The sequence below is a fragment of the Hermetia illucens genome, chromosome 3 (genome assembly GCF_905115235.1).
Source record: "Hermetia illucens chromosome 3, iHerIll2.2.curated.20191125, whole genome shotgun sequence".
In the NCBI taxonomy this organism is placed as follows: domain Eukaryota; kingdom Metazoa; phylum Arthropoda; class Insecta; order Diptera; family Stratiomyidae; genus Hermetia; species Hermetia illucens.
This window is the reverse complement of record NC_051851.1, coordinates 17,961,087-17,987,963: the sequence shown is the minus strand read 5'-3', so window position 1 is coordinate 17,987,963 and position 26,877 is coordinate 17,961,087. Positions and strand designations below refer to the sequence as shown.

At 46.8% G+C, this 26,877-nt stretch overlaps 1 protein-coding gene across 1 annotated transcript in view; it reads left to right on the top strand.

The window, feature by feature from the left end:
- Window positions 1-26,645, top strand: part of LOC119651474 (tyrosine kinase receptor Cad96Ca) — a 213,673-nt gene extending 187,028 nt beyond the window's left edge. The window contains exons 6-10 of the mRNA XM_038055084.1: window positions 4,946-5,085; window positions 5,547-5,652; window positions 14,714-14,853; window positions 24,941-25,082; window positions 26,081-26,645. Coding sequence (XP_037911012.1) covers window positions 4,946-5,085; window positions 5,547-5,652; window positions 14,714-14,853; window positions 24,941-25,082; window positions 26,081-26,305 — 753 coding nt within the window. The 3' untranslated portion in view covers window positions 26,306-26,645. The remainder of the gene's footprint in view (window positions 1-4,945; window positions 5,086-5,546; window positions 5,653-14,713; window positions 14,854-24,940; window positions 25,083-26,080) is intronic.
- Window positions 26,646-26,877: the final 232 nt, after the last annotated feature.

Sequence of the window (26,877 nt, the reverse complement as noted above, 5' to 3'; positions counted from 1 at the left end):
GAGAGTCGGAGATGTCTTCCAAAAGAACGGAAAGGTTATTGTCAGCGTGAGATACCATTTGGCCCGACGAATTTAGTTTGGTTGTGGGGTCTATAAGGGACTTATTTTGCAAGTCCACCAGCAACCCATAGTGACACAAGAAGTCTGCGCCTAATATGAGGAAGCTGACATCCGCCAGGATGAAACGCCACGGAAACGTCCTACGCAAGCCAAGACTCACGTCCACTTGCCTGTACCCGTATGTATTGATGCGGGAGGAATTTGCTGCCGCCAGTTTGAGGGGTTGTGGAAATAGTCGATGATGCTGGGGTACGGGAAGAACCGAAACCTCCGCACCCGTGTCGACGAGGTAGTTGCGCCTGCTGAGGGGGTCGAAAATAGTTAGGCGACGTGGCGCTGCGCTCTGGGTGGCCGTCGCCAAGACCCCCCGCGGACCTAGTTTTTTGTGGTAGGCGCGAATTTGCAAGGTAGCGTACATCTTGTCGCTTTGTCTCCGAAGTTACGATGATACCAGCAAATACCCTGGTCCGCAGGCTGTCTTGACGACCTGCTACCCGAACGCCCTTTTCGTGTGGCAGACCGTGAGCGAGCTCGCGGCCTGGCACTCGAACGCTGAGCGTCCAACGTCGCCCGCATCTCGGCCACGCTGGCGGTTAAGGCCGCGATCTCGCGCCGTAAGTCGCCGACCTCATCCGACGGTGGTTGAACGGCCGCTATGGTTGGGCGAACGTACACCTCCTGTACTTGATCGGCCGTTGCTGCTAGTTCTTCCAAGGAACCGGAGACGCATGCTAGGATCGCCTGGGTGCCCTCCGGGAGCCGACGCAGCCAGAGCGACTTGATCAGGTCGTCGCCGATCTTGCTCCCACCCAATTGCCTCATTTCACGAAGCAATTGGCTGGGAGTTCGATCACCCAACGTTAAACCCGCCAGCAAGTGGTCTAATTTTGCCGACTCGCTTGCCGACAGGCGCCTGATCAACTCGCTCTTGAGCTGAGCATACGATGCCGACTTCACTACGTCGGACACCAGAAGTATGGACTCTTCGTCCAGGCCGACCACCGCGTAGTTGAAACGGGTCGCGTCCGATGTGATACCGGACATTTGGAACTGTGCTTCCAAATGCACGAACCACAGCTCGGGGTTCCGACGCCAAAAAGGAGGAACGCGTACGGCGAGGGCGGTCACTTGTGGGTCCGATGGGCCTGCCGCGTCTTTATTTTCAAACGACATTTTTCCTAACGAGAAGTACGATATTGTGATGCAGACGCGGTGAGTGTATACTGAAACGCGGTGAAATTTACACCGACACGGCAGGCCGCACCCACAAATGCACGCACGAAACGAGAAAAAGAAAACGACGACCGAAGCGGACGCTCTCCAGCGCAGACCAAAAACACCGGGAAAACAGAGAACTTGCGATTTGAAACACCTCAACGCCGTCTCTTGCAGCGGCTTTAATTTTTTATTGTCACTTTTTCTTTAAATAATATTTCAATTTCAAACAATTATTTTGACAAAGGCTGATGAGAATACGCAAACACTTCTTCAATTGAAAATTTATCGATTTTCCGCTCGGCTGCAAGGAAGCAAGAGTTCCGGAATGCGTTGGCTCCGCTGCTGCTGCTGCTTAAGTTGGGCGGATGACGGCCGGACAGCTCTCCGATCTGTTGATTCCCGGCTCGGGCTGGCGTGAATGCGATAAGCAGTCGCTACTGCTGATCGTTGCCGCGGCTACTCCTGTCCCTGCTACGTGACTCTACCTGCCGTTTCCTTCCTGTGAGTTCCCAGTTCCGCAATTCGACAGTTGATTGACTTGACCGGCCGAGCAACGAGGAAAGGGCGACGAAAATGTCCGCCTGTGGCACTTAGACAGCTCGAGCCGTGGGCGCGCTCGGCTCTACTTGGGCGCGCTGGGTGATTCGCTCGCGATGCGATGACTGAGCGAAATGTTTTCGTACTATCCCCGACGTTGTAGCAACGCAGCGAAAGCAAGACTCGTTTTCGGGCGAGAAAAGTGCCAATCCGTTGAATGTGCTACGCGCACCGGGCTGAAGATCGAGATTTTGGGAAAACACTGCGATCCTTTCTTTGTTGTTTGTTGCGGAGCAACTGGTGGGAACGATTTATTTGGGATCGCTGATGCTGGAGTTCCCAAGGATGCTGTTCTTCGGGGTCACCACTTTAACTAATCTTCACGAGGTGGAATCGAAACTTTACTGTTCTCACGATAAGCTCGCTCTTGTGAGATGCCCGGGGAATTTTCGTAATAGAAAAGTCGAGATCGGATTGAAAGAAATCAAAAGATTGGACTTGTGAAGATTTGACTTGATTTACTTTATTTAATTCTTACAATACTTTTTTATTACTCGCGCTGAAGTGATCTGTCTCGCGGTTGGGAACAGAAGAGACCGACTTATTTCCATGCGGTCCTTACTGTCCCAACCAACGGCACTTTTTTACCGCTGGCTCTCCACTTCCCCGGTGCGTTCTGAAAACGCGTGAGTGGAGAGTTTCCACGTTCAGCGCCATCTACCCGTCCGCATCCGCAACATCCGAAATAAATTTCGAATGCTGCAGATCCTGCCGCGCCACAGTACAATGAACCACTAAGGTCTGAGTGCTCAGAGGCTTTGCCTCTTCCCACCTCAAACACACGCACACACAGACACAAGCACATGAGGGGGTAGGGTAGAGGGGAGTATTTTTTTAAATAGACAAATGGGGTATCAAACGAAAGCTCGCGATTGGTATTTTTCGAAGCAGGGCTTACTCCTGGAAGTAAGAGAGGCGTCGGATTAAAGAGTGTGCGCTTACGCATATCTGGAAAGTACGAAACCAACAAATCTGAAAAAATGATCGCTCCCCCGTCAGATGTTACTATGTTCTGAAAATTGAGTGGAAACATCCCTTCCCCGCCACACAAATACACAAAATCTTTGGCACTCGATACCTCAAGCTTCTGACCTCAACTCAATGAAATTCCGACGCTTAAGAAGAGGCTGTCCTATCGATTTCAATTCCTTCTTTCTGTTATCCTGTATGGGCTTTATGTGGAGGTTTTTGACTATTCAAAATGTATCATAATAGCTCTTCTATCATCAAAAGGGTTCGGGGGACTCCATATATTTGAACATCTTCAATATCAACAGGGGATCTTGAATGGGTTGGAAGTTATATATTTAGATTTACTAAACGCGGCAGGACGAAAACAGGTTTGAAATTGAATGCAACAATCAGTTGGTTTTGCTTAAAAGGGTTCAGGATTATTTGTCATGTCAAATTATAAATGGCCCCGAAAAACAATTCGGAAGATAGATGGCTGAATGAAGTAGTCAACGGACGTCCAAATATGCCGACAATTAAGTAGCTGTCGAAAAACTCCCTCTCTATCATGACTAGCGCATGACAAGGTAAAATTTGACAGGCTGCCTGCCCCCTACCCTAACCTTACTAAAATGTTGTACCCCAATCTCCATAAAATGCCTACGATGATAGCAACTGAGAGCTTATCCTTAACTTTCACCAAGAGCTCAAATTCATGATTTCGGTACATTTTCCCTGCTTCACTTGATGTTATGGTCGTTAAGTGTTCTGATTCTTCCGCCAATTTCAGGGCCGCCATCCCAAAACGATTTCCATCGAAAATCTTTGCAGAATTTCAAAATGGTTATGGCTAAAAGAGCACAAAGCAACAATGCAATAAGATTTATGACAGTCCTAAAATTCAAGCGGCGCACAACGCGTCCAGGACGAGGGAGATGGTATGGGCTAACGAGATTCGTATTGTGCAAACAGCTACACGGTCACGGACAACGGTACGATAGCGGACCACTTAATTCTAAAAGTAATTACCCCTAGACGACATTACAATCATTTGTTGTCCTGCTTGCTGGCAACATGTTGCGGAAGGAATTGAATACAATACTCGTCCTCAGTCTCCTCGCTCACGAGCATCTATAACTCACTTAGGTTACGCTTGTTAACCTCTCACTGGCTACGTTGTGCTGACAAAGTGATTCCATCTTTGTGTTTTCCATTAACGTAATTGTGTATTCGGGGCATAACTAAGATACGTATTGAAAAGTAAGGAAGACTCCTTGCGTCCCAGAACAATATCGATGGAGGTGTTTGGCACGGAGTTGGGAGCTCCTTCAGAATATGTCCCCGTGAATTGGGGCAGACTGTTGCCTCGGATACGTTGTTCAGGGCAAGAAAAGATATTCAGTTCATAAAATTAAAGACGTTCGGCAGGTTGAGTGTTTACCCATGTGAAAGATATTCTAATTTTTTCTGAAAACATAGTTCGGAAAAATTGTTATTTTTTGGTAAGGCTCCTTCGTATCCAAGAGGGGTGAACAAGAAGGAATCAGTTGAAGCCCGCCCGGGAAATATCTAAACTCCTTTCTGAGAATAATTCGCAAAACGTCTCTTGGAATAATGGTCTTACAGAAATACCCCCCCCCCCCCTTCCTATTTTTAGGAAGGACAAATTACTGATTTTTTTTAAATATTCATGAATTCCCGAAAAATTACTTTCCGCGAATAATAAGATGCCTACGCACCGCTTACGATACAATGGAATCTCTCAATTCAGGTCATCAGCGTGTGTGCCGGTGTAAAAGGAAAATTGCTCCTTTCAGAAAATCATAAATGTTAATTTATTCCCTATTGGTGCAGGTCTGAAGCCTGCAAAAAGCACCTCAAAGCACCGGCGCGTCCTGATCCGATCAATTTGAGTCAAATACAAAATGAAAGACTTAATGAACCAAACTTGCCCCACACCCTACACTCAAACCTCAAAAGATTCAACCGTTCAGCATTTTCCATGAACTTTTCTTTCCTCGTTTCCTCATTTTCTTATATTTTTTTTTCTTTTTCTTCCTTTTTTTCTCACTGATTTCTTCCCCGGCACCGTGCATGGATGCTACTTGCTTTCAAATAGGTAATGAAGTCTCTGGAACCGCACGTAAATGTCGTACGTCTTCTTGGCTGTTGTACTGATAAGGATCCAATTTTCGTTGTAATCGAATATGTAAATCGTGGAAAACTTCAAACTTACCTGAGAAATTCACGTGCTGAAAGGTAAGTAGCTCGGCAGTGAGTAGACTTATGTAGCTATTCCCGGACGCCATAGTTTACGTTCGCCTCGTATTTTCCTTGGCTTCCTCCGGGCGGAATCGCTATAAGAGCAGGGCTTGAAACTAGCGCCTGGATAGGGAGCGGGAATGGAACGAAGGAGCTCGTGGAAATTCTTAAGTTTTTTCGTGTTCAGAGTGCAAAGGAGGAGATGAAAAAAATGTTTGCTCATATTAAAATGGACTTATCGATGATGGAGGAACTACCAGTTAATAGTAGTGTTCTACCTGGCGACGAAGCTGATTTGCATTTTATGCATGTCCTTGATCATAATCACCACTCTACGTGACTGAGACGCCCGGGAAATGGCTAGTGGACTTAGTAGGAGGTCCGAGAATGCTCCTGCCGTAGAATATTTTTAGATGTAGCATTTTTTATCACTCCTTCTCATGCTTTCGTTATTGCAGACACTATGGAAACACGCACGGAAAATCCAACGTCCTAACGTCAGGTGATTTGACATCGTTTATGTACCAAGTAGCTCGGGGGATGGACTTCCTGACGTCGCGTGGAGTAAGTATTCTTTTATATAAAATTTTTTATCGTCTTCAGCTTTCCAGATATTTATTTCGATAAAAGATCCAATTTTTCCAACGGATCCGTATTTCAGATTTACAATTTGTTAACCAAGAATAGTTCCTTCGTTTTACAAGTTAAGCCATTTTTCAATGAGTGGGGAATATTCAGCCCAATTTTATCCATTGTTGGTTCTCGAGTAATTTTGTGAATGACCATATCAAGCCTAAGAGTGGTTGCTTCTTACGGTTTGACCGAGAGTTCCAAAGGTTTGAGTTAAAAAGATTATGTCCAATTAAAGATGAGTGGTATCCATTCACTGTTAAGAGTCAAACCGCCTTCGTTTTCACCGGGAGCTGAATTTAAATATACTCTTCATTGTGAAACTTTTGCTCTGACTGAAGAAAATGTCTTCACTCGACCCTACTAGGGAGACGCAGGATTTCGTTTTCATTGCAGTCTAGGAAGGACCCCTTAAAAAATTACAAGCGGCTATAGTAGGCATTTGCTCCTTTATATAAATTCAAAGACAAGAGCTTTGCATAGTATACAAACGTTGCTTAGCTCCCTTAAAGGTTCTCCGAATCTGCTCTAGGTACGTTTTATTATCTCCTCGTTGGCTCTACCTTTAGTTTTAGTTTAGTTAACTGGGGGGAGCCCCAGCTCCGAGCACTCAGACCATTATTAGGCCCATTGTACTATCCCCGTAAGTTGCCTATTCAATGGCCTCCCGCCTACGGTGTTCGCAGGCCTTAGCGAATCTGAGAACATTCTCAAGAGGCAGAGAGTGTGTAGATTCTTCATTGAAGAAAACCCTGCCAAGGTGTCTTCGTCTGAGATCTGAGGATGCCGGGCAGTTGCATAAAAAGTGCAGAGCAGTCTCCTCCTCCTCCTCACATTGGCTGCACACAGCCGAAACCACCACCCCAATCTTTTCCATATGGTAGTTTAAGGGGTTTAAGAGTTTTCATGTCCCACTTCTTAAGGGACAACAAAAATGCCGCTCTAGTGGCCCTAGGCTTTTTCACAAGGATTTTCGCATGCCGGCAAGAGTCCAAACTTTTCTACTCGGCTGCGTGAATCCTTGCAATTTCACCCTTCAAAGTAGACTTGACAGTAGATGGTCGGATTCCAAGAGCTGGTTTTGGCCCCACCATTGTGGATCCAGACCCTCGGCGAGCCAGTCTGTCAGCCTCCTCATTACCGGCGATGTTAGAGTGCCCCGGCACCCACATCAGGAATGTTTCGTTTAGTCGGCCAAGTTCCAGCAGCACCTGATGACAACTCCACACCAACTGGCTTGATATGTTGTTGCCATGTAGCGCTGATAATGCCGCCCGACTGTCGGAACAGATTCGAATGGTGCGACCCCTCCATTTTTGTCGCAGTCATTCTTCTGCTGCCAATGAAATGGCAAATATCTCCGCCTGGAATATGGTCGTCATTTTTCCGAGGGGTCGGGCCAGTTCTGTAATCGGATTCTCCGAGAACACCCCTGCACCCGATCCATCCTCCATGACTACCCGTCGGTGAAGATTATTAAGTCTGTAATCTGAAGAGACTCATGGCCACTTGTCGACCATTCTTCTCTTTCAGTGAATACGACAGTGTATGTCTTTTCAAAGACGAATCTGGAAACCATATGATCGGTCGCCATCAGGGCTACCGGATGTTTTCGAAGAAATTTCCAGATAGACGCATGCCCGTTGGATTGGCCGCCTTTCCACGCCCCAATGGTATCGAGCCTATATGTGTCGTTGGCCACTTTCCGTTTCACCTCCAAGTGAATGGGGGGTAAATTTAGGATAGCTTCAAGTGCCGCAGTCGGCGTAGTACTCATTGCTCCAGTAATACTTAGGCAACCAAGTCTCTGAATCTGCGTTAGCAGCTTCCTGCTGTTAGCAAAGTTCAGTCTTGGCCACCAGACGATACATGCATACATCAAAATGGGTTTTATTATGGATGTATACATCCAGTATATCCGTTTAGGTGAAAGTCCCCAGGTCTTACCTATCGCATTCCTATAGCAGAGCAATCTGCAGGATTTCTGATGTCGTTCCTGGATATGATGCTTCCACGTTAGCTTGGAGTCGAAATGTACTCCTAAGTACTTGACTGTTTGTGCCAGCTGGATTTCCGCCCCTGCTAAGGTGGGTAGCGTATAGCTGCCCCACCTGACGTTCCTAGTGAACATAACTAGTCCAGTCTTCCTAGCGTTCGCTGTGAGTCCATTGCGGAGGCACCAGCTGTGGATTACATGCAGAGTTGCATTCAAGCGGTCCCAAACTGTGTCCGCAAACTTTCCGGTAATTATTACGGCTAGGTCGTCCGCAAATGCTTGCGCGAAGACTTTTTTGTCCTCCAGGAGCCACAGCAGGGTATCCATCACCAAGAGCCATAACAGAGGAGAGAGAACCCCTCCCTGTGGGCAGCCCCTGAGACATCCTGCTTCAATAGAGTTCTGGCCAACCGATATGTGGATTTTTCTCCACACTAGGATGTGAAGGATCCAACTGATTAGCAGCGGTTCGATTCCATGCTGTCTTGCCGCATCACAAATTGCCGCAAATGAGGCATAATTGAAGGCACCTTCGATGTCCATGAATGCGCCTAAGGCGTATTCTTTTTCGGACATCGCCTTTTCAATTTTCGCCGTAAGTTCATGGTGCGCTATCTCCATGGATTTGCCTTTCTGGTAGGCGTGTTGCCTATGGTGAAGTGGCCACTTAGGAATGTGTGTATCCCCTATGAACCGATTTAGTTCTACCTACTGTTCCCTGAAGCTGTGTGACAACAGTTCACAATAAATGGTTAGACCTTCTACTAGAGATGCCCAAAATATCCACTTAATAGGTAATGTGACATTACATCATTTTTTTCAGAAAAGTGATGTTAAAAAAATCCTCATAGTTAAAAGTTACACACAAATCCGAAAGAAGTTCCCCAGAGCAAAGCCAACTAAGAGAACAGGGTCCTGGGGGGTCCTGGCGAGGGCCACCCAGAATGCAGCGCTACGTCGCCTCACGATCCAAGACCCACTTAGCAGCGCAGCTACCTTGTGGATACCGGCGCGTGGGTTTCGGTTCTCCCCGTGCCCCGGCACCACCGATCAATACTACAGAATTTGAAACTCACAGCAACGAACTCCTCACAAATAAATACCTACGGGTACAGGCAAGTGGACGTGAGTGCTGGCCTGCGTCGAACGTTTTCATGCCGGTTCATCCTAGCAAATGTCGGCTTCCCCATTTTAGGCGCAGACTTCTTTTATCACTATGGATTGCTAGTGGACCCTGCAGTAGGGTCACTTATTGACCCTACGACCAGACTCATTTCGTCAGGGAGAATCTCGACCCACTCAAGTAACAGCTTTTCCGTACTCTTGGAGGACATTACCGACGCTCGTGTTCGGCCACTCCTCTAAAAGTTCAGCCAGATTACTACGGAATGTAGTCTGTCGCAATTAGTGAAGCACGATGTTCTGCACGACATCAACACCACTGGTTCCCCTATCTTCTTGAAGGTGCATCCCCTACCACCCCAGAAGTTGGCTATAGCACGGAAGCAACTAATTCAATAGGATATCTGCCGACCTTCAGAGAGCTGTTGGTCATCACCACTCCACTTGGTCCCTAAGCCAAACGGTGAATGGCGCCCCTGCGGGGACTACTGAAGGCTAAACGCCCAGACCATTCCAGATCGACACCCCATACCACTCATCCACGACTTTGCGTACCATCTCGCAAACTGCTGCATCTTGTCGTCCTTGGACTTAGCCAAGGCCTATCACCAAATCCCTGTGGCTCCCGAAGATATACCAAAGACGGCAATATGCACAACCTTTGGACTCTTCCAGTGCAACGTGGACAAATGCAAGTTTCTCCAGAATCAGGTGAGATTCCTTGGCCATTCCATTACCCCTTACGGAATCCAACCCAAACCAGACAAGGTGCAAGCAATTTCAAGCTTCCCGCGTCCTAGGACAGTGAAAGAACTGCGGAGGTTCTCAGGCATGCTAAACTTTTATCGTCGTTTCCTGCCCAAGACCGGCCATCACCAGTCTGTTTCGAACCCGTAAACGCCCCAAAAATAAGGACACATGGGGGATTGTGTGGTTTGAAGAGGCTGTCCAGGCGTTTGAAAAATCCCGACAGCCACAGGTTGATGCTATACTCTTGCCATTCCCTTAACAAAATGCACCCCTTACCGCATTCGTTGATGCCTCTGACGTCGCAGTAGGTGCTGCTCCTCACCAAAAGGTGAATTTAGTATGGCAACCATTGAGTTCCTTCTTTAAGCATTTGAACTCCGCTCAATGGAACTACAGTACTTACGATCGAGAATTGTTCGCCGCGTACTTGAGCATCAAACACTTTCGTTTCTCCCTAGAAGGCAGGCCCATCACAGTGTTCACGGACCACAGGCCCGACAAAGCGTCCCCTCGTCAGCTTCGACATCTGAGCTTCACAAGTAAACATTCTCGCCACAGTCGACTTTTCGGGTATCACCAAGGCACAAGAAAATGATGCAGTATTTCAGAGCCTCAAGTCTAATCCCAAATACAAATTTTGGGAGTTGCCTACCTTCGGCTCAAAGCGCACTATTTTCTGCGAAGACTCAGAGAAGGGACCCCGGCCATATACGAGTATTCCGGCCACTTTTCGTAAGGGAGTGTTCTATGCAGTTCACGATTTGGCGCACATAGGCATCAGGATAATGAATCGGCTAGTTACCTGAGAGTGCATCCGTTGTGAAAAGTGTAAGGCATGTAAGAAATGAAGTGGGCTCATTCCTGCGAATGACTAAGCGATTCCACACGATCTATCTCGGTCTCGTAGGTCCTTTACGAGACTCGTTCGGCTTCAAGTATTGCCTCGCAATCATCGACAGGTTCACGTAGTGGCCAAAAGCCTGCTGACATTACAGCACAATCTTGTGCCGAAGGCCTCTGTCAAGAGTAGATCCCGCGCTTTCGAGTCCGGGCAGTGATAATCAATGATCAGGGAATGCAGTTTGAGTCCACTGTTTTTTTCGGAGCTAGGGAAACTTCTGGGATTCAAGCGCCATAGGACCACCCGATATCCAATGGAATGCTAGAACTTTGGTACAGGACGCCGAAATCCGCCATCATGGCCCGCGCCGATCCGTCCTCTCGTCCTACTTGGCCTCCGAACAGCCAGCCGGGAAGAGTTTGCTGCCAACCCTGCGAAGCTGGTATACAAGGAGAGCCTGAGGCTCCCGAGCGACCCAGTCTTTGACAGAAGGTCGAGTCTCACAAACTAAGAATTGCTGCGTCTGTTGAGAGAATACTTAAAAAGAATCAAATTGACACCACCTACCCGCCACGCATCCGCGGTAGCCAACGCATCCAAAGGTAAATGTACGCACGTCCTGGTGAGGATGGGTGCCGCTGCAACCACCGAGCGGGGAAAGCATTTTTTCCAGCTCGAGATCGGAAGCCATCCAAGAATGGTCTCCTTATCTAGCGTAAAACCGTACTGTGCACCTCTAAGTATATGCATCATGTGCGAGATTTCGATGTCAAACACACACGCTAGGAGTCGAGATAATTCTCACCTAGACGCAAAAGCCGTCAGGCTGTCATATCAGTGAAGTGTGAATTCGACATGTTACCCAGCGCTCCTCTAACTTATTTTCTAACTGATCACAATAAAGTGCATGACCTTATGAACTTGGCACAAGCATCAGAAATATATCTCCTCGAACTTACAAACAATGTGTCCTTAAAATCAATCCGTTCACCCTTTGTGGGGTATAACACGTCAATAAAACCTGCGTCATCGCCCTCGGTCGATTAAAACGCAGAGCAGAGAACATTCTCAGTTTGATCTGGGCTCTGTGGAAACCCTGTTCACTTAAGGCCGAGCAGATGGACCGCATTGTGAGGGCACTCTTCCCTGCATACCTCGTATGGGATGGTGATGTCGGCGCGGAGAGCGCAGAGGACTGTCCACTTTTCTCTATAAAAGAGTTGGAACAGGCAGTCCTCTCTATGAAAAACAAGAAGGCGCCAGGACCCGATGGTATTCCAGCAGAGGTAAACAAACTAGTATTCCAACACCGACCAGACCTACTGCTCGGCGCATTCAACGCTTGCCTCAAAGAGGGTATTTTCCCTGCTCGTTGGAGGATTGCGAGGCTTGCGCTGATCCATAAAGGGAAAAGCGACCCCGAAGTGCCGTCTTCATACCGCCCACTATGTATGCTTGACACTGCTGGGAAAGTACTCGAAAAGCTCATCAGAAGTAGACTCGCTAAAGCGATACGCGCTGCCGGAGATTTATCTCCCCGGCAGTTTGGTTTTAGAGCAGGGAGATCGACAATTGATGCTGTCATGGAAGTCGTGGATGCCATTTGACGAGCAGAGGCACATAGCCGCCGAACCCCGACGGGTGGTGCTCCTCGTAACACTTGACGTCAGAAACGCCTTTAATTCCGTAAGATGGTGAGACATTCTAGGCACACTAGATAATACTTTCAACGTGCCAAACTATCTCTTACGGATATTGAGGGACTATCTGAGCAACCGCTCCCTGCTCTATGAAGCACTAGAGGGTCAAAGGTGGATGGAGGTCACGTCGGGGGTAGCACAGGGATCCATCTTAGGGCCAGACCTCTGGAAGCTACCTATGACAGTCTGCTTAAACTCGACATGCCAGAGGAGTCGCGCCTGGTCGGCTACGCAAATGATGTCGCAGCGCTTGTTGCTGGACGCACTGTCGAACAGGCGCAAAGCAGACTCGGAATATTGATGCGACGGGTAAGCGGATGGATGACTACTCATGGTTTCAACCTTGCACTGGAAAAAACCGAAGTAGCCATCCTGACTAAAAAAAAAAATTCCGACCCTGCGTCCCATATCGTTCGGCGAGTCGATCATCGAGTCAAAATCAGCGGTAAAGTACCTCGGGTTGACTCTTGACTCAAAGATGAGCTTTTCTGAGCAAATCCAAACCAAGTCTCCTGATGAGTTCAACGCAGTCTGTCCTGCTCTACGGCCCAGAGGTATGGGCTGGCGCTCTTAAAAAGAAGGTATGTCGTAAACGCCTCGCGCAAGTACAGAGACGGGGAGCTTTACGGGTGCCGTCTGCGTACCGCACTGTCTCTGAACCGGCCGTGATGATGATCGCGTGAGTTATCCCCGTTGCCCTTCTTGCTAGGGAGCGTCAGCCCATATACAAGCGCAAGGGAGATGAGCCAAGGGAGGTGGTTGCTCGTGAGGAACGGCAACACACTCTAGACGAGTGGCAAAATGAAACTAGAGGCAGATGGATTGCGTGGCTCATCGGCAACTTCGGTGTGTGGCTGAATCCGAAGCATGGTGAGACTGACTATTTCTTTACCCGACTTCTAAGTGGGCATGGAAGGATTCAGTCTTACCTGCACAAGATTGGAAAGGCGCGTTCTCCGGATTGTGTGTTTTGCAATGGAGATGTGGACGACGCCCACCACACTTTTTTTTCTTGTGGAAGGTGGGATGGGTTTCGTCAGCAACTCTATTTAAACACAGGGGATCTCTCTCCAGACAACATTGTCGAAGAGGTACTGAGGACTGCTGACAGGTGGAACCGTGTTGCCCATTACGTTCGGTCCTTGATTTTAAAGGCTCCGCAAGGTGGGAGAGTTCGGGGAATAGCCCGAAGTAATGTGACAAACGGTTCCAGGCTAGCTCTCTGACGATGGGGAGGTGTTTAGTTGGTAGTCCGACGACGTACCGAATCGGGAGGAGTCCAACACTGTGTGCGTAAATGCATTTACCTAACCTACCTCAAAAAAAACCCTTGAGCGGTGATCCCGGTGGTAACAGCTATTAGTTTCGACGGAATGCCCTCCCCCCCCCCCCCCAGCGCATACCCCGCCAGATGTCCTCCCTGTTCATTCTGTCCGAAGTTTTTTCCAAGTCGTTGAAGAGCTTGGGAAGCGAAAATTCAGAGGAAGGTACTTTGGTAAGGATTTCTTCAAGGAAGAGTCAGGGCATATTTCACGAAAGCCTGCGGACACCGTTGGTGAGAGGCCGATGAATAGGCGATCCCTGGAGATAGTATGTGAGTGAGAGTCTGAGTACTTAGAGCTGTGCCTCCCCTCATTAAACTAACCTAACTAACTAACTATTTATTGTTTTGCAAACTCCTTCCATTTTCTTCCTTTTTGCTGCGCGTGAAAAACGTAGATTGTATCTTCAAGGCTACTTCTATAAATTCAAACAGATTCAGCCATTATTTCACCCATAAATCCAGCTCTATTGGTTGCTTTTATCTGGGTAACAATCAACGAGGTCCTCATTGTTGTAATAGTCTTTCCAAAGGTGCAACGATTCTTAATGGGCCGAAGGGCGTCCTATTCACCTTAGCTCATTCACCAAAGGCAATATCGTCTCCTGAGGTTACTCATTTCCAGGGCTTTCTATTCGATCACTATCCATTAAAATCTACTTATGTGGTATTTTCGGGAATCATTCGCCACTCTCCCCTCCCCTCACTTCCATTTTTTAAACGAATCCTAGACGTATGAGCACGAGTATAGCCATCACTTGGGGATAAAAATTTCGCCTTTTCCGCCGTCGTCATTGAGGTCGAGAGCTTTTACCTATTTTTCCACATGAAAAGTTTTTTGCAATTCCCTTACACACTATACCTCCATAGTTTGCTGCCGACATACCATGCGTCCGTTCGATGCTTTCCTCAATACCACCCACTCCCAGCCAGTCCATCCTCATCATCATATCCTTCTAAGCTTTCAGCACTCATCTCTCGTCTCGTCGATTGGGTTAAATAACCATTTGAACCGAAAAATTTGAAAGGCAAATTGTTAGCAACATTTTGTATACATTTTCAATGTGCAGGTCCTTTTTCTGTGCCGAAGGAGGGTTGGTGAACAAAAGGAAAATGGCACGGGGCAAGCGACGACCTAGGGCGAGAGTTCGAAGAAGGATCAATTCACAAAGAAAAGTTTACGGCGACCCCGCAGTTGTTATTTTTTGTGTAGTCGCTTTTTTGTTTGGTTGGTATTCATATCCTTGTTTCATTCTCCTTTTTAGATTATTCATCGTGACTTGGCCGCCAGGAATATCCTTATTACTGATGATCACACGTGTAAGGTAGCAGATTTTGGTTTCGCGAGAGACGTTATAACTTCGAAGGTGTACGAACGAAAGAGTGAAGGAAAACTCCCAATCAGGTAAGAGCTTATGTAGTCCTGAATGTGTTTTAGGAGCGAGGTTTGTTTCCCAGTAATAAGGACAGTACTTTTTGTTTACGTTTAACCATTTTCCATGCTATGAACACTCATGAGGAGTAAATAGCTTTCCCTGGCTTCCACTGTTTAGTTTACTAATTTGCGAATTTGATTTCCCACCGATTTTCAATGAAAAGTCCACATGTCGGTGCTCGATTCCAATTAGGAGGCTATACGCAAACAACACACCCAAGGATGGTATTCAATGAATCCTGCAGCGAATATGAACGGAAAATATCTCCACTGGAATTCCTCAAATAAACATGAATAGTTTTCGAATCTGTGGAAAAGCAGCCACGCTATCTAAGTAGCTCCCATTCAGTAATTTCAAACCTCATTTGCGTTTGGTTTTTCCGTTCTCTGGTTTTTCGCTAGAAGCTTAAGTACCCTCAGCAGAAAGCAGGAACATCAATTTAATGACTCAATTACATTGACTATCTGCTTATCAAATCCCATAACCAATCGGGATAAATGCACCCCTGCGTATTAGGGGAAAAACCATTAAATCCACTTGCCAAGTCACGAGGAGCGTTCACTGCAATCCCCATCATGCAAGGTGGCTCAACATCGACAAATACAGTCGCAATCCTGGAAGCTCTGCACGCTTCACGCTGGGAACGCAGTGGAGCTGAGAAAGGAGAAATGAATTGAATCACGCCATGAAATTTCACAAGGATCTCACCTCAATCAACCCTCAAAACTATTCCGAATCCATTAGTCGTCCTCTAAGTGCAATTAAAACGAACCAGTCGACGAATGGCAAGGCAACTACAGCTTGGAGCGGAACAATGAATTTCACACGCCTGAGAGGATATTTAAGGATCTCAGCAAATTACTGTTGGGAATTAGCTGTGAAGTGTATGGAACGGAGCGTATTGGAGTGTAGTGTGCGGGTGAATAGACAATTCCAGGATGAATCTGAGAAGAGGCTGCCGGGGAGTCTGCCTAGGACACATTTATCTACTGAATATGAACACACGCAAACATGCTTTATTTGGATTATGAATTTAATCAATTACTTGATGTTTTTATTTGAATTTGTGCTGAAGCCTCGTGGAAATGAAAGAGCAAATAAATGAAACAAAAGCCTGAAAACAAATTCAATTTGTCGGCTTAATTTGAATGTTTCATGTTTTTATGATGAATTCATGTGGTAAACCTCATGAGGCGCATTTCCACGAGAACACAATAAAGGATGAAACGTGATTGCTTGAATACAATTAATTTTTAAACGTGGAGTTTGATATTATCCGCCCGACTGTAATCGAAAGGAGTCTGGAAATCAGATTTTTATACATATGGGTGTCATTGACCCTTATACATGTATTAGCTCCCTTCAGGACTTTTCGAGAAGCATACATTACTCTTATACATTTTACCCTTAGGAAGGATATGGCGGGTCAACCACATTTACGCACCATCGTTCGCCGTTACCTGAAAAGTGCTTCAGCTACCCAATGACTGAAGAGACACCTGCATTCCTTGTCCACTGTTCTGCACCAAGTGCCGTTGGGATGACCCAGTCGTCAGCCATCTTGGGAGAGAGAATTCCACTGCATAGCATGGTCAGCATTTCAATTCTCGCCCCTCCTTTATGTGTGATCTATCCACTGCCACTTTCGCCTATCGATCACAGTGTCTACGAGAGCCAGGCCTGTGGGTCCACCAAGTTCTTCGTTTGAGATAGCGTAAGGCTAGCGTACTTCGATGACACGACGCTTTAAGGTTCATTTTCCACATAATTTCACAGAAAGGACACCAACACGGAACAGTCCCAACTTGATCTTGGTGTTGAGATAACTGCATTTCCAGAGCTTCCACAAAGCAGCAAAAGCGGATATAGCGTCGATAATACAACGGGCAATATCCAGCTCAGTACCACCACCGGCAGAAACCACGCTTCTTAGGTATACAAATTGACCAACGCCTTCGATGCTTCCACATAAATGCGGATAGGGAGAGTACAATCACCTGGCAGACTGGGACCCTTGGTTTTGTTGATGTTTATCTTCCGTCCAACTCTACTTGCGTCTCTTTCCAAATTCAGGGCCATTCGGTCAAGGTCCATCATTGGTGTAGTCGAAGTGTTTGAAGAAAGATGTAATCGCCCATTAAACTCTTCCACATCCTCTGCACAAAGTAGCATGAAGGGCATCATCGATAACAAAAACAAATAATACCGGTGACAGATTGCAACCCTTGGCGGATTCCGCTTTGGACTGTAGTCATCCGAGATTTTACCACGGCGCAACACATGCCACTTTGCGGCATCGTATTCAGCTCTGTTAATGACTATTAGCTTCTGCGGATTTTTTTTTTTTTGGGTGAATTAGGTGAGTACATTTACGCACAAAGCGTTGGACTCCCACAACGGTATGTCGTCGGATAACCAGCTAAACACCTCCCCATCATCAGAGAGCTAGTCTGGAATCGTTTGTAACATTACTTCGGGCTAGCCCCCAAACTCTCCCGCCTTGCGGAGCCTTCGAATCAGGGAATTCTTTTCACTACCGGGAGGGGAGGGGAGAAAGGGAACTGGAACCCCCTGTCATCCGGCTCCTCCACCGGTCGAGCTCTATCCTCTTAACAACGAGAAGGACCCGAACGTAGTGGGCAACACGGCACCACTTGTCAGCGCTCCTCAGAATCTCCTCGACAATGTTGTCTGGAAGAGATCTTGTGTATTCAAATAGAGTTGCTTACGAACCCCATCCCACCATCCATATCCTGGGCGTCATTCACAACTCCATTGCAAAGCACGCAATCCGGAGATCGTGCCTTTCCAATCTTGTGCAGGTAAGACAGAAAACCTCCTCCTTAAAAAACTTAAGAACTGGGTAAGGAAATAGGCAGTCTCACCATACTTTCAACTCAGCCATACACCTAAGTTGCCAATGAGCCGTGTAGTCCTTCTGTCTCTAGTTTCATTTTGCCAAGAGAGTTGCCCCTTAACTAGGATGCGTTGCCGTTCTTCACCAGCAACCACCTCTCTTGCGCTTGTATATGACTTTATGCTCCTTAGCAAGAAGGACAACGGGGATCAATCACCATCACGTCCGGTTCAGAGACAGTGCGGTACGCAGACGCCACCCGGAAAGTTCCCCGTCTCTGAACTTACGCGGGAAGCTTACGATATTCCACCTTCCCAAGAGTATCCGCCCATATCTCTACGCCATAGAGCAGCACAGGCTGCGTTGAACTCATTAGGAGACATCGCCTGAGAGACATAGAACCCCCAATATTTGCCAGTTATCTAGTTAACGCCGAAACTCCAGTTGAAACCTTGTTCGCTTTCGCTGTGATTTGCTTAAAAAAGATCGTCTTTAAGTCAGTGGTCAGCCTAAGGTACTTTACCGTAGGATCGGAATTCTCTATTTAGTTAGGATGACTACTTCGGTTTTTGCCAGTCCAGGATTGAACCCATGAGTAGTCATGGTCTGCTTTGCGCCTGTTTGACAGTGCGTCTAGCAACAAGCGTCGCGATATCATCTACATAACCGACCAGGCACGACTCTTCCGGCATGTTGAGTGTAAGTAGGCTACCATAGGAAGAGTTCCAGGGTTGGCCTTAAGATGAATCCTTGCACTCTGACCCTCTAGCGTTTCATAGAGCAGGGAGCGGTTCCTCACATAGTCCCTCAATATCCTCAAGAGATAGTTCGACACTAGCAAGGTATTGTCTAGTGGGCCTAGAATGTCTTTCCATCGGCATTTCTGACGCCAAGCGTTACGAGGAGCACCACCCATCAAGTTCGGCGGCTATGTGCCTTCGCTTGGCGAACGGCATCCACGACTTGCAGGACAGTATCAACTGTGGATCTCCCAGCTTTAAAACCGAACTGCCGTGGGGGAAAGTCTCCGGTCGCGCATCTATTTCTGATGAGCTTTTCGAACATTTTCCCAACCGCATACATAGTAGACGAGCCTCATAGTGGCGAGCCTCGCCACCTTCCAACAAGAAGGGAAAATGGCCTTTTTCAGGCAAGCGTTGAATGCCCCGAGCAACAAGTCTGGCCGATGTTGGAACACCAGTTTGTGTACCTTTGCTGGAACACGATCGGGTTCTGGCGCTTTTTGTTTTTCATAGAGAGGACTGCCTGTCCCAACTCTTTTATAGAGAAAAGTGGACAGTCCTCCGCGCTCTGCGGGCCGACTTCATCATTCCGTACTTGATGCCCAGGAAATAGTGCCCATACAATGCCGTCCATCTGCTCGGCCTTAAGTGAACAGGGTTTTCGCAGCGCCCCGATTTTTCGGGTTACCAGTTTGTAACCGAGTCCCCACGGGTCTCCATTCACCTTGTCGACCAGATAGTGCCAGAAGCGAGCTTTGCTCCTGTTTATTGCGCTACGAATTCCCCTTTTGTGGTGTTTGCCTCCTCCCGGTCGTTTAGACCTTGTGTTAAGCGGCGAAGTCTGTGACACTCCTTATGGAGTTCTGTGATTTCCACCATCTCCAGGAGCGCTTTCCAGGTGTTCCAAGAGTTTCGACTAACCTCCCGGTGCTCACCTTCGTTACGTTTCACGCACAGAAAGAGCGCACGGGTGCCGTACACCGAGAGTTTGTGCTTGCCGAGCTCGCCACCTATCCATTAGCAACACCAGTGACTCCGACGCGAAGGTTACGTCTCGAATGCTTCCCTGTTGGGGTGGGTCCGGTGTGGTCCAGTTCAGTTCTCGCCATCATTTCAATAATTTATTTCCTTCTGAAGTCGGGTGGAGGTATGCCCCATTCAAATGCCCTGGTATTGACGTCACCCCCGACCAGTATCCGCCCCGGTTCTCAACCGTATCACTTCGGGTGAGGTTCCACATCTGCTGAAGTTCTTATAGATAAACTGGTTACTCGCCAAAACATGCGGATACGGACTGATCCTCCAAACAGAAGGGAAATTATTTCGGTCAAAAATGCACTCAAACGGAGTAAATCGGCTGGACTTGGTGGTCCCTCGAAGATGAAGAGACCATTAGACTCGTCACGGACGTGCTGTAGTATTGCTCCTACGCCCAACTAAAGAGCAGCTGATACGGCGACTTCCAGTAAGTGGGGAAGCGAAGCTTAATCACTTGCTGAATGAGCTGACACTAGGCGACTTGCTTCGGGAAATGAAGCAGCAGAAATGGAGAGCACTTGCGCCATCTTGACCTGTGCGGACTCAGGATCGCTGGAGATGTTGTCCGCCACGGCAGATAAAGTAGGTGCATGCGCGCCGCGTGGTCGCAGAAGTTTCCCGAGAGGAAACTCGGGAAGTGGACGAGCTCAAGGCCATGGCGACGATACTGGCCGAAGCGTTCACAAAGCGGAGGTTGGCACTTTGCGTTCGGGAGGTAGATCTCGATCACAATTACGGTCGAGGTCTGCTTCCCAAAATGGGGTAATCGCACACCGGAACCCTCATCGACCTCAACGACAACGATCGTAAATATGGAACTTCAGCGACTAAGTGTACCACTGGATGCACGTTTAATGCAACAAAAACTAGGCTCGCTGGATGCCTCGGCGACGGCTACGCGAAGTGCAGTACCACGTCGCCTTACAATCTTCGACCCATCGGTTCTCCCTATACCCGTCCGAAGACCCTATTTCCGCAAAATTTACATCTGGTGGCCACGAACTCATCTTCCATCAGCACATATGGCTATAAGCAGGTGGACGTGAGTCTCGGACTGCGCCGATCGTTTTCGTGACTACTAACTACTCAAAGTAATTTCTGAAAGCCAGTTAGGCACGATGTGCAGCACCACATCAACACTACCGGCTCTCCAATTTTCTGAAAGTTTGGTGCACTTTCACCCCAAAAGCTTACGGAAGAAAGAGTTCGAAGATTTAATGGAAAAGGGTATCCGCAGATCATTCAATAGCTGTTGGTCCTCCCCACTTCATTTGGTCCCTAAGCCAAAATGGTGAATGGCGACCATGTTTAGATTATAGTTCCAGACCGATACCCCATTCCACTCATCCATGGTTTTGGGGAATCGCTAACAAACTGCTGGGCTTTTACGACCATGGATCTTGCTAAAGCGTACACCAAATCCCTTTCGTTCCCGAAGACATTCCGAAGAAGACTGTCTGCACACCTTTCGGACTCTTCGAGCTCACCATGATAACTTTCGGTTTGTGGAACGCTGCGCAGACTTTCTAAAGCTTCATCCACTCTGTCTTGCGAAACTTGAACTTTTGTTTCGTTTAAATTGAAGATGTTTTGGTCACTTCCTCTTCAGAATCTAAGCACTTGGAACATCTCGAGTGCATTTTCCAACGTCTCCTTGAGGCCAAACTTATCCTAAACGTTGAAAAATGCAGATTCCTCTAGAAGCAGGTAAAATTTCGCGGCCTTTGACGGTATCCACCCTGACCCAGACAAGGCTGAAGTGATTAAAAACTTTCGCCTGCCAACCATGGTGAAGGATCTGCGACGATTCTTGGGCATGTTAAACTTCCAACGTCGGTTCTTGCGTAAGGTCGCTCATCACCATCGATTCAGAACGCTCACTTGTCTGGGTCGAAACCTAAAGACTTCCGCGAGGTTGCGCGATCTGCTGAGACCATCCATGCGTTTGATTCGGTGAAACAGCAGCTTGTTAATGCAATACTACTAGCACTTCTTCAGCCGGAGGTACACCTACCAGAATTCGTCGATTACTCAGATGCAGCGGTACGCGCGGCTCTTGGCCGGTGAATCAAATCTGGCAAGCGTTGAGCTTCTTTTCAAAACAGCTTAACCTGACTCAACGTAACTAGGGGGCCGACGATCGTGAGCTACTCGCCGCGTACCTCGTTTTAAAGTATTTCCGTTTCTCCTTGGGCTTCAAACGACGTAGGACTACTGCATACCATCCACAGTCCAATGGTATACTGGAATGTTGGCGAGGGACGCTGAAGACCGCCTTAATGGCTCGGGGCGATCCGTCGTGGTCACGGTCGTTGCTTATCGTCGTCCTCGCCTTCTGTACAGGCCAACGGGAGGAATTCACGACTAGCATCGCGGAGATGATGTACGGGGAGAATCTGCGCCTTCCTGTGCTGGGCATCAGAGCAGGGTTTAGCGGCGCAGAAATGCTGCGTCTGCTCGGGGACGCAGTTTCAAAAATGGGACCAATCCCACCGTCCCGATAAGCGACATCGGAGGTCAAAATCCTCAGCGATCTTGAAACGCGTAGAAAGTTCCTTATTATGATGGACGCTCCTCGGAGGCCACGGCAACCAGCATACCAGGGCCTCTTTAGAGTAGTCGAACCAGGCGAGCAATTCTTCAAGCTCAAAGTCTGAGGCGGGCTCAAGTGGGTCTGTTTGTCGATGCGTCGATGCGAAGCATCGGATTCGCTCAGCAACCTCATTGGCAGGATCGCGTTATCGGTTTGCTACGCTGAACTCACGCGGTTTCAGCTGGAGGCGAAGTGATGTGGCGGCAAATAGGAGTCGTGAACCTGAACGCCACCGCTAATTCGCCTCTGCCGCCGCATTGAACGGCCTTGAAAACAGCTAACGGCCTGACAGGAGACCGATGTGAAAAATGTCAAGATGACAGAGGCTCTTTACTAGACCGCTGGCGCCACGGGAAAATCACTAGTAAAGCAGTCAAAGAAAGAAAAGTGTAAACCAAAGTATTTCCAAAGCGTTGCTATGATCAGAAAATGGATTTTACAAATAAAGAAAAGTGTAAACCCAAGCAACGCCAAATTGTTGTTAGATATTATCGGAAAGCAAATTTTATGTATATTCAGGGAAAACTTATCCCCAAAGTAAAATGAGCCTGGCAAAGGCCTGAGTACTTGGAGCTGCGGCTGGCCACAATAAACTAACTAAAAATGGCATGTTGCTGACCTCCAACCGCTAACCATTTACAGCCAATTTTCGTCCCCTTAAAAAAATTTTGTAAATGTCAGGCGCCCGGATTATAGACGAAGTCCTCGCCTTTTGTCAGCTGTTTGAACCTATAAATTCAGGTTGCCTTGATACTGATGATTTTCACGCCATCTATTCCCAAGGAAATCTTGAAATACTTTTATCCCATCCGGGCTGTGAACCATGCCTGGAACCACTTCCTGCATATTGCCATTTATTTACTCAGAAATAAAATTTTATAACCTAAATACCATGGTGAAAACTGACTTTTCTTGCATAATTTAAACATGACCGGCATCCGCACGTGGATGAAGAGTTTATCGGAATGAGACTCAGAATCTCAGGAAACCGACAATCTTAAATTTTGTGTTGAATCTCACTGTTGGCAGGACATAGTCTTGTACGTATCCGTGCTTGTATATGTCGTTAAAATTAAGTTAGTTGGGCGTGATTCGGGTTGCTTTGTTTAAGTCTAAGCACTGAACTCTTTTGACAACTGGAACCAATAAGGCACTAAGGATGTCATGGTGGTCACATTTACCCAATCTGGATTGTTGGCGGTTCCTTATGGAATTCCTTTAAAATGTGAATTCAGCACGAAACACGTTCAAAAACCCAATTTTCTGTGTTTTTTCGGACAAAGGGTGAAGTCCCGAATATTAGCGGATGCAAAGCAGCCCCGCTAGCAACAGGGGGTAAACTGTTCCCCACGGGGGGTCCTTCCGTTACGTGATCTCTTCTACAATCAATGTGCAGGTCTTAAAACTGGACTACTTGTGGCTGTCTTGGTCCTGGACGGAGCCGAACTGAAATCTCGGATCTTGGCGGACGCGAAACAGCTTCGCTAGCAACAGCGTTGTATAGGGTTAGTGGAACTAAACTGCTCCTTACGAGTACTTCCGTTACATGATCTCATCTGCGATCAATGCGCAGGCCTAAAGATTGCATTACTTGTGGCTGTTCGGGTCCTGGACGGATGATGATTGGATATGTTGGAATTCTTGTAGACAATCACAAAATGTTGCTTCTTTTCGTACAACATCCCTACAGACACGTCCTTTTCCCGACGACACCACTTCACTGCCCGAAACAGATTGACGACCCCGATCCAGTTCATCAGCTGTTCCTCCAATCAGCCGGTCCCCGGCTCCGCTAGTCTCTGCAACAAAAAATGCATCTTCACTCGCTTGAACCAGACCAACTGTTAGGTCGGCATTTAGAAGTATAGTAACCGGTCAAGTTTAAATACAAGATCGATGTTCCCTACAAAGGGCTCGTTTGCTTTTGTCAAATGTGAGATCCTATAAATTCAGGTTTACTTGATGCTGTCGACCCCTCCAGATTTTCATTCCATCTACTCCCGGGGAAATCCTAGGAAGCTGTTAATCTATTCGAGCTATGAACCACGCCTGGAACCACCTCCTGAAACTTGTCATTTATTTACTCAGAAACGTTCCACAGTAAATTACTTTTACTTTCTCAAAATCACAAAAATATGCTGAGATTCTCACTCCAAATATGTAGATGAATGTGTAAATGCATGCAAATTTGAAAAGTTGGATCCGGAAGCTATGGGGGTGGTGAGTAAGTGAATGTAAGCTACACTCTCATAAAGGAATTCATTGAAATTGTACGCAGGAAGACGTGGCAAAATAACCATGTGAAGTTGCTCTCAAGGCATTGATACGCACTGAATCCGCATAAATGGAACATACATCATTTATTTAAAGTAAGAAATGCCTTCTCACAATATTTTCACTTGAGGGTGAAATGAAGAGTGGTTACGACGTCTTTGTTCGTGCTCTGCTTAGGTGGAGTGTCAGGTTTTATTGTATATGTAGATTTCCAAGCAGGGATTTTTTTTCTTGTTTTGTAAGAATATATTCATTCCTATCTGACTCCCATATGAATTTCCCACCCATTTCCCACCCTAGGCCTATAATCTCTAACGCATCCTAGTCTTACAAACTTGAAAGCTGAGTTGTCGTAAACATTTGTGCGAACCCAGCATATAGCGGAGTATTTCCTGAGAATCTTAACTCGGGATAAGAAGCTCTTGCTCCCCCACCCCCTAGCCTGGTAAACTCCATTGAAAATCCATAGCACATTAACACGCACCTATTACTCAGCCGTAAAAGTATTTACCGACATAAATATCAATTTTTTATTTTCACATTTATTGCAGATGGATGGCTATAGAATCGCTTTACGATAATATCTTCTCCGTCAAATCGGATATCTGGAGTTTCGGCATTCTGATGTGGGAGATCGTAACACTCGGCTCGACACCGTATCCTGGCATATCAGCAGCAGATGTTATGCGAAAGGTCAGTATAATTGGAGAGTGTGAATGGCATTATTGGATGTTTGAAGAGGGAAAAAGCCCGGGTCCTGTCAGGTGATGTATGAAGCATGAAAAAGGTCATATCCGCTGTTCATTATTAAAATATTTTTCCCGATTTCGAGGCACGAACACGTTTCAAAATTACGGTCCGATTGATTGGGGCGATGAGCTCTCAAAACGTGTCTCTCATTTTCAAGCGAAGCATTCTGAATATCCCTGAATACCGAGTACTCCTCCCACTCAGCCCGACCATCCCCCATATGGAATTAACGTACTCAAAACAATGAATCCCTTCATTCAGTAATCAAAAAATGATGGCACTTCAAAATCTGAGTCGAAATAAGTACAACAATACGCTCAGGCCATAAGAAATCCGATAATCATCCAGAATTTCCCAATTTTCAGCACCGAATCAGATTACCGGAGCGCTCCTCAATGATGGAGCATATTCCTGGCAAGTACATGTTCCCTGAGTCCTTCCGTGCCTCGTGCGCCCCGTGGCAATGTCGGTATCGAGGTGTCATTTGTCTCCTACATAATCGACTAAATGTGATCAATTTTATTCGTAATCCCGACATGTTTTGTTCTTTCTTTTTTTTCTGGTCCTTGTTCCCGGCGAACGGAATGCCGTTGTCGTTATGCCGTTTTCCATCGATAGATGGCACTTTTTTATCATCACCAATAGCTCTCTTCGGTTGCCGTCTTTTCGGGGGATTATTTCACTCAGATTCGCCCATTTTCCCTTCATCATTTCCCCATTCCTCCTTGGCACCGCCGAAGGGACGGATAAGATTTTTCTTTTGGCATTTTTTCCACCTGTCGCCTGCCTTTTTTATGCCGACTTTTTTTCCAGTAGTTTTCCCGCTGTCTGTCTTTTCCATCCATGTTTTCGGTCATGGCGGTCGTTTTTCCTCCCTGTACAGTCTTTTTTTATGCTTTTATGGTTTATCTGTTCAGCGTTTCTTTGTCGTTTTATTTCAGGTAAGAGATGGATATCGATTAGAGAAGCCGGAGCACTGCCGTCGTGAGTTATACAACATAATGTACTACTGTTGGGCCAAAGATCCAAACGAACGACCATCATTCTCGGAATTAGTTCAATTGCTCGACAAGCTACTTCTCACCGAAATGGATTACATCGAGCTGGAACGCTTCCCAGATCACAATTACTATAATATGCTTAGTTTAAGTGGAGAGAAATTGTAATAATGCCGTAATTAATCTTCCGAACTGTGCCTGTGTTCTGCAGGTTGTTATGGACCCTTCCCCCTCTCACTTGTTTTGCTGTTTACTCTCAATTTTTCCCATTAATCGTGTGACAGGGACCATAGGACGGGGCTCATGGAGTCCGTCGAAGGACGAGATTAATTCTAATTTATTTTAGTTTAGTCCCGAGTGTTTATATTATCGAAAAGTCTGTTTTAGCTGTATCAGTAATTAGAGTTGAGTTCGTTCTGTAATTTTTATGTATTTTATTTAATATGTGGACATATTCGATTGTAGCGACTACTAAGTACTGTAAATAAATGGACCTATGTTAAGTTGACATTTTGGATTTTTTAATTTTTACGAAAAGGAAACACCATCCCCCATGAACTCCCGGGAAATCTCAATATTGCATGAGCGAGATTACGATTCGAGCCACCTACAGTGAGGTTCTGAGAATGGGTCTGTGAAAGAAATGACCCCTTTCCAGCCCCCGCTATTCCCCTTTTGTATTAAGTGTCGGAACTGAAGCCAAGTTTCAAAATTACTCATCGAGACCATTCATTTGATAC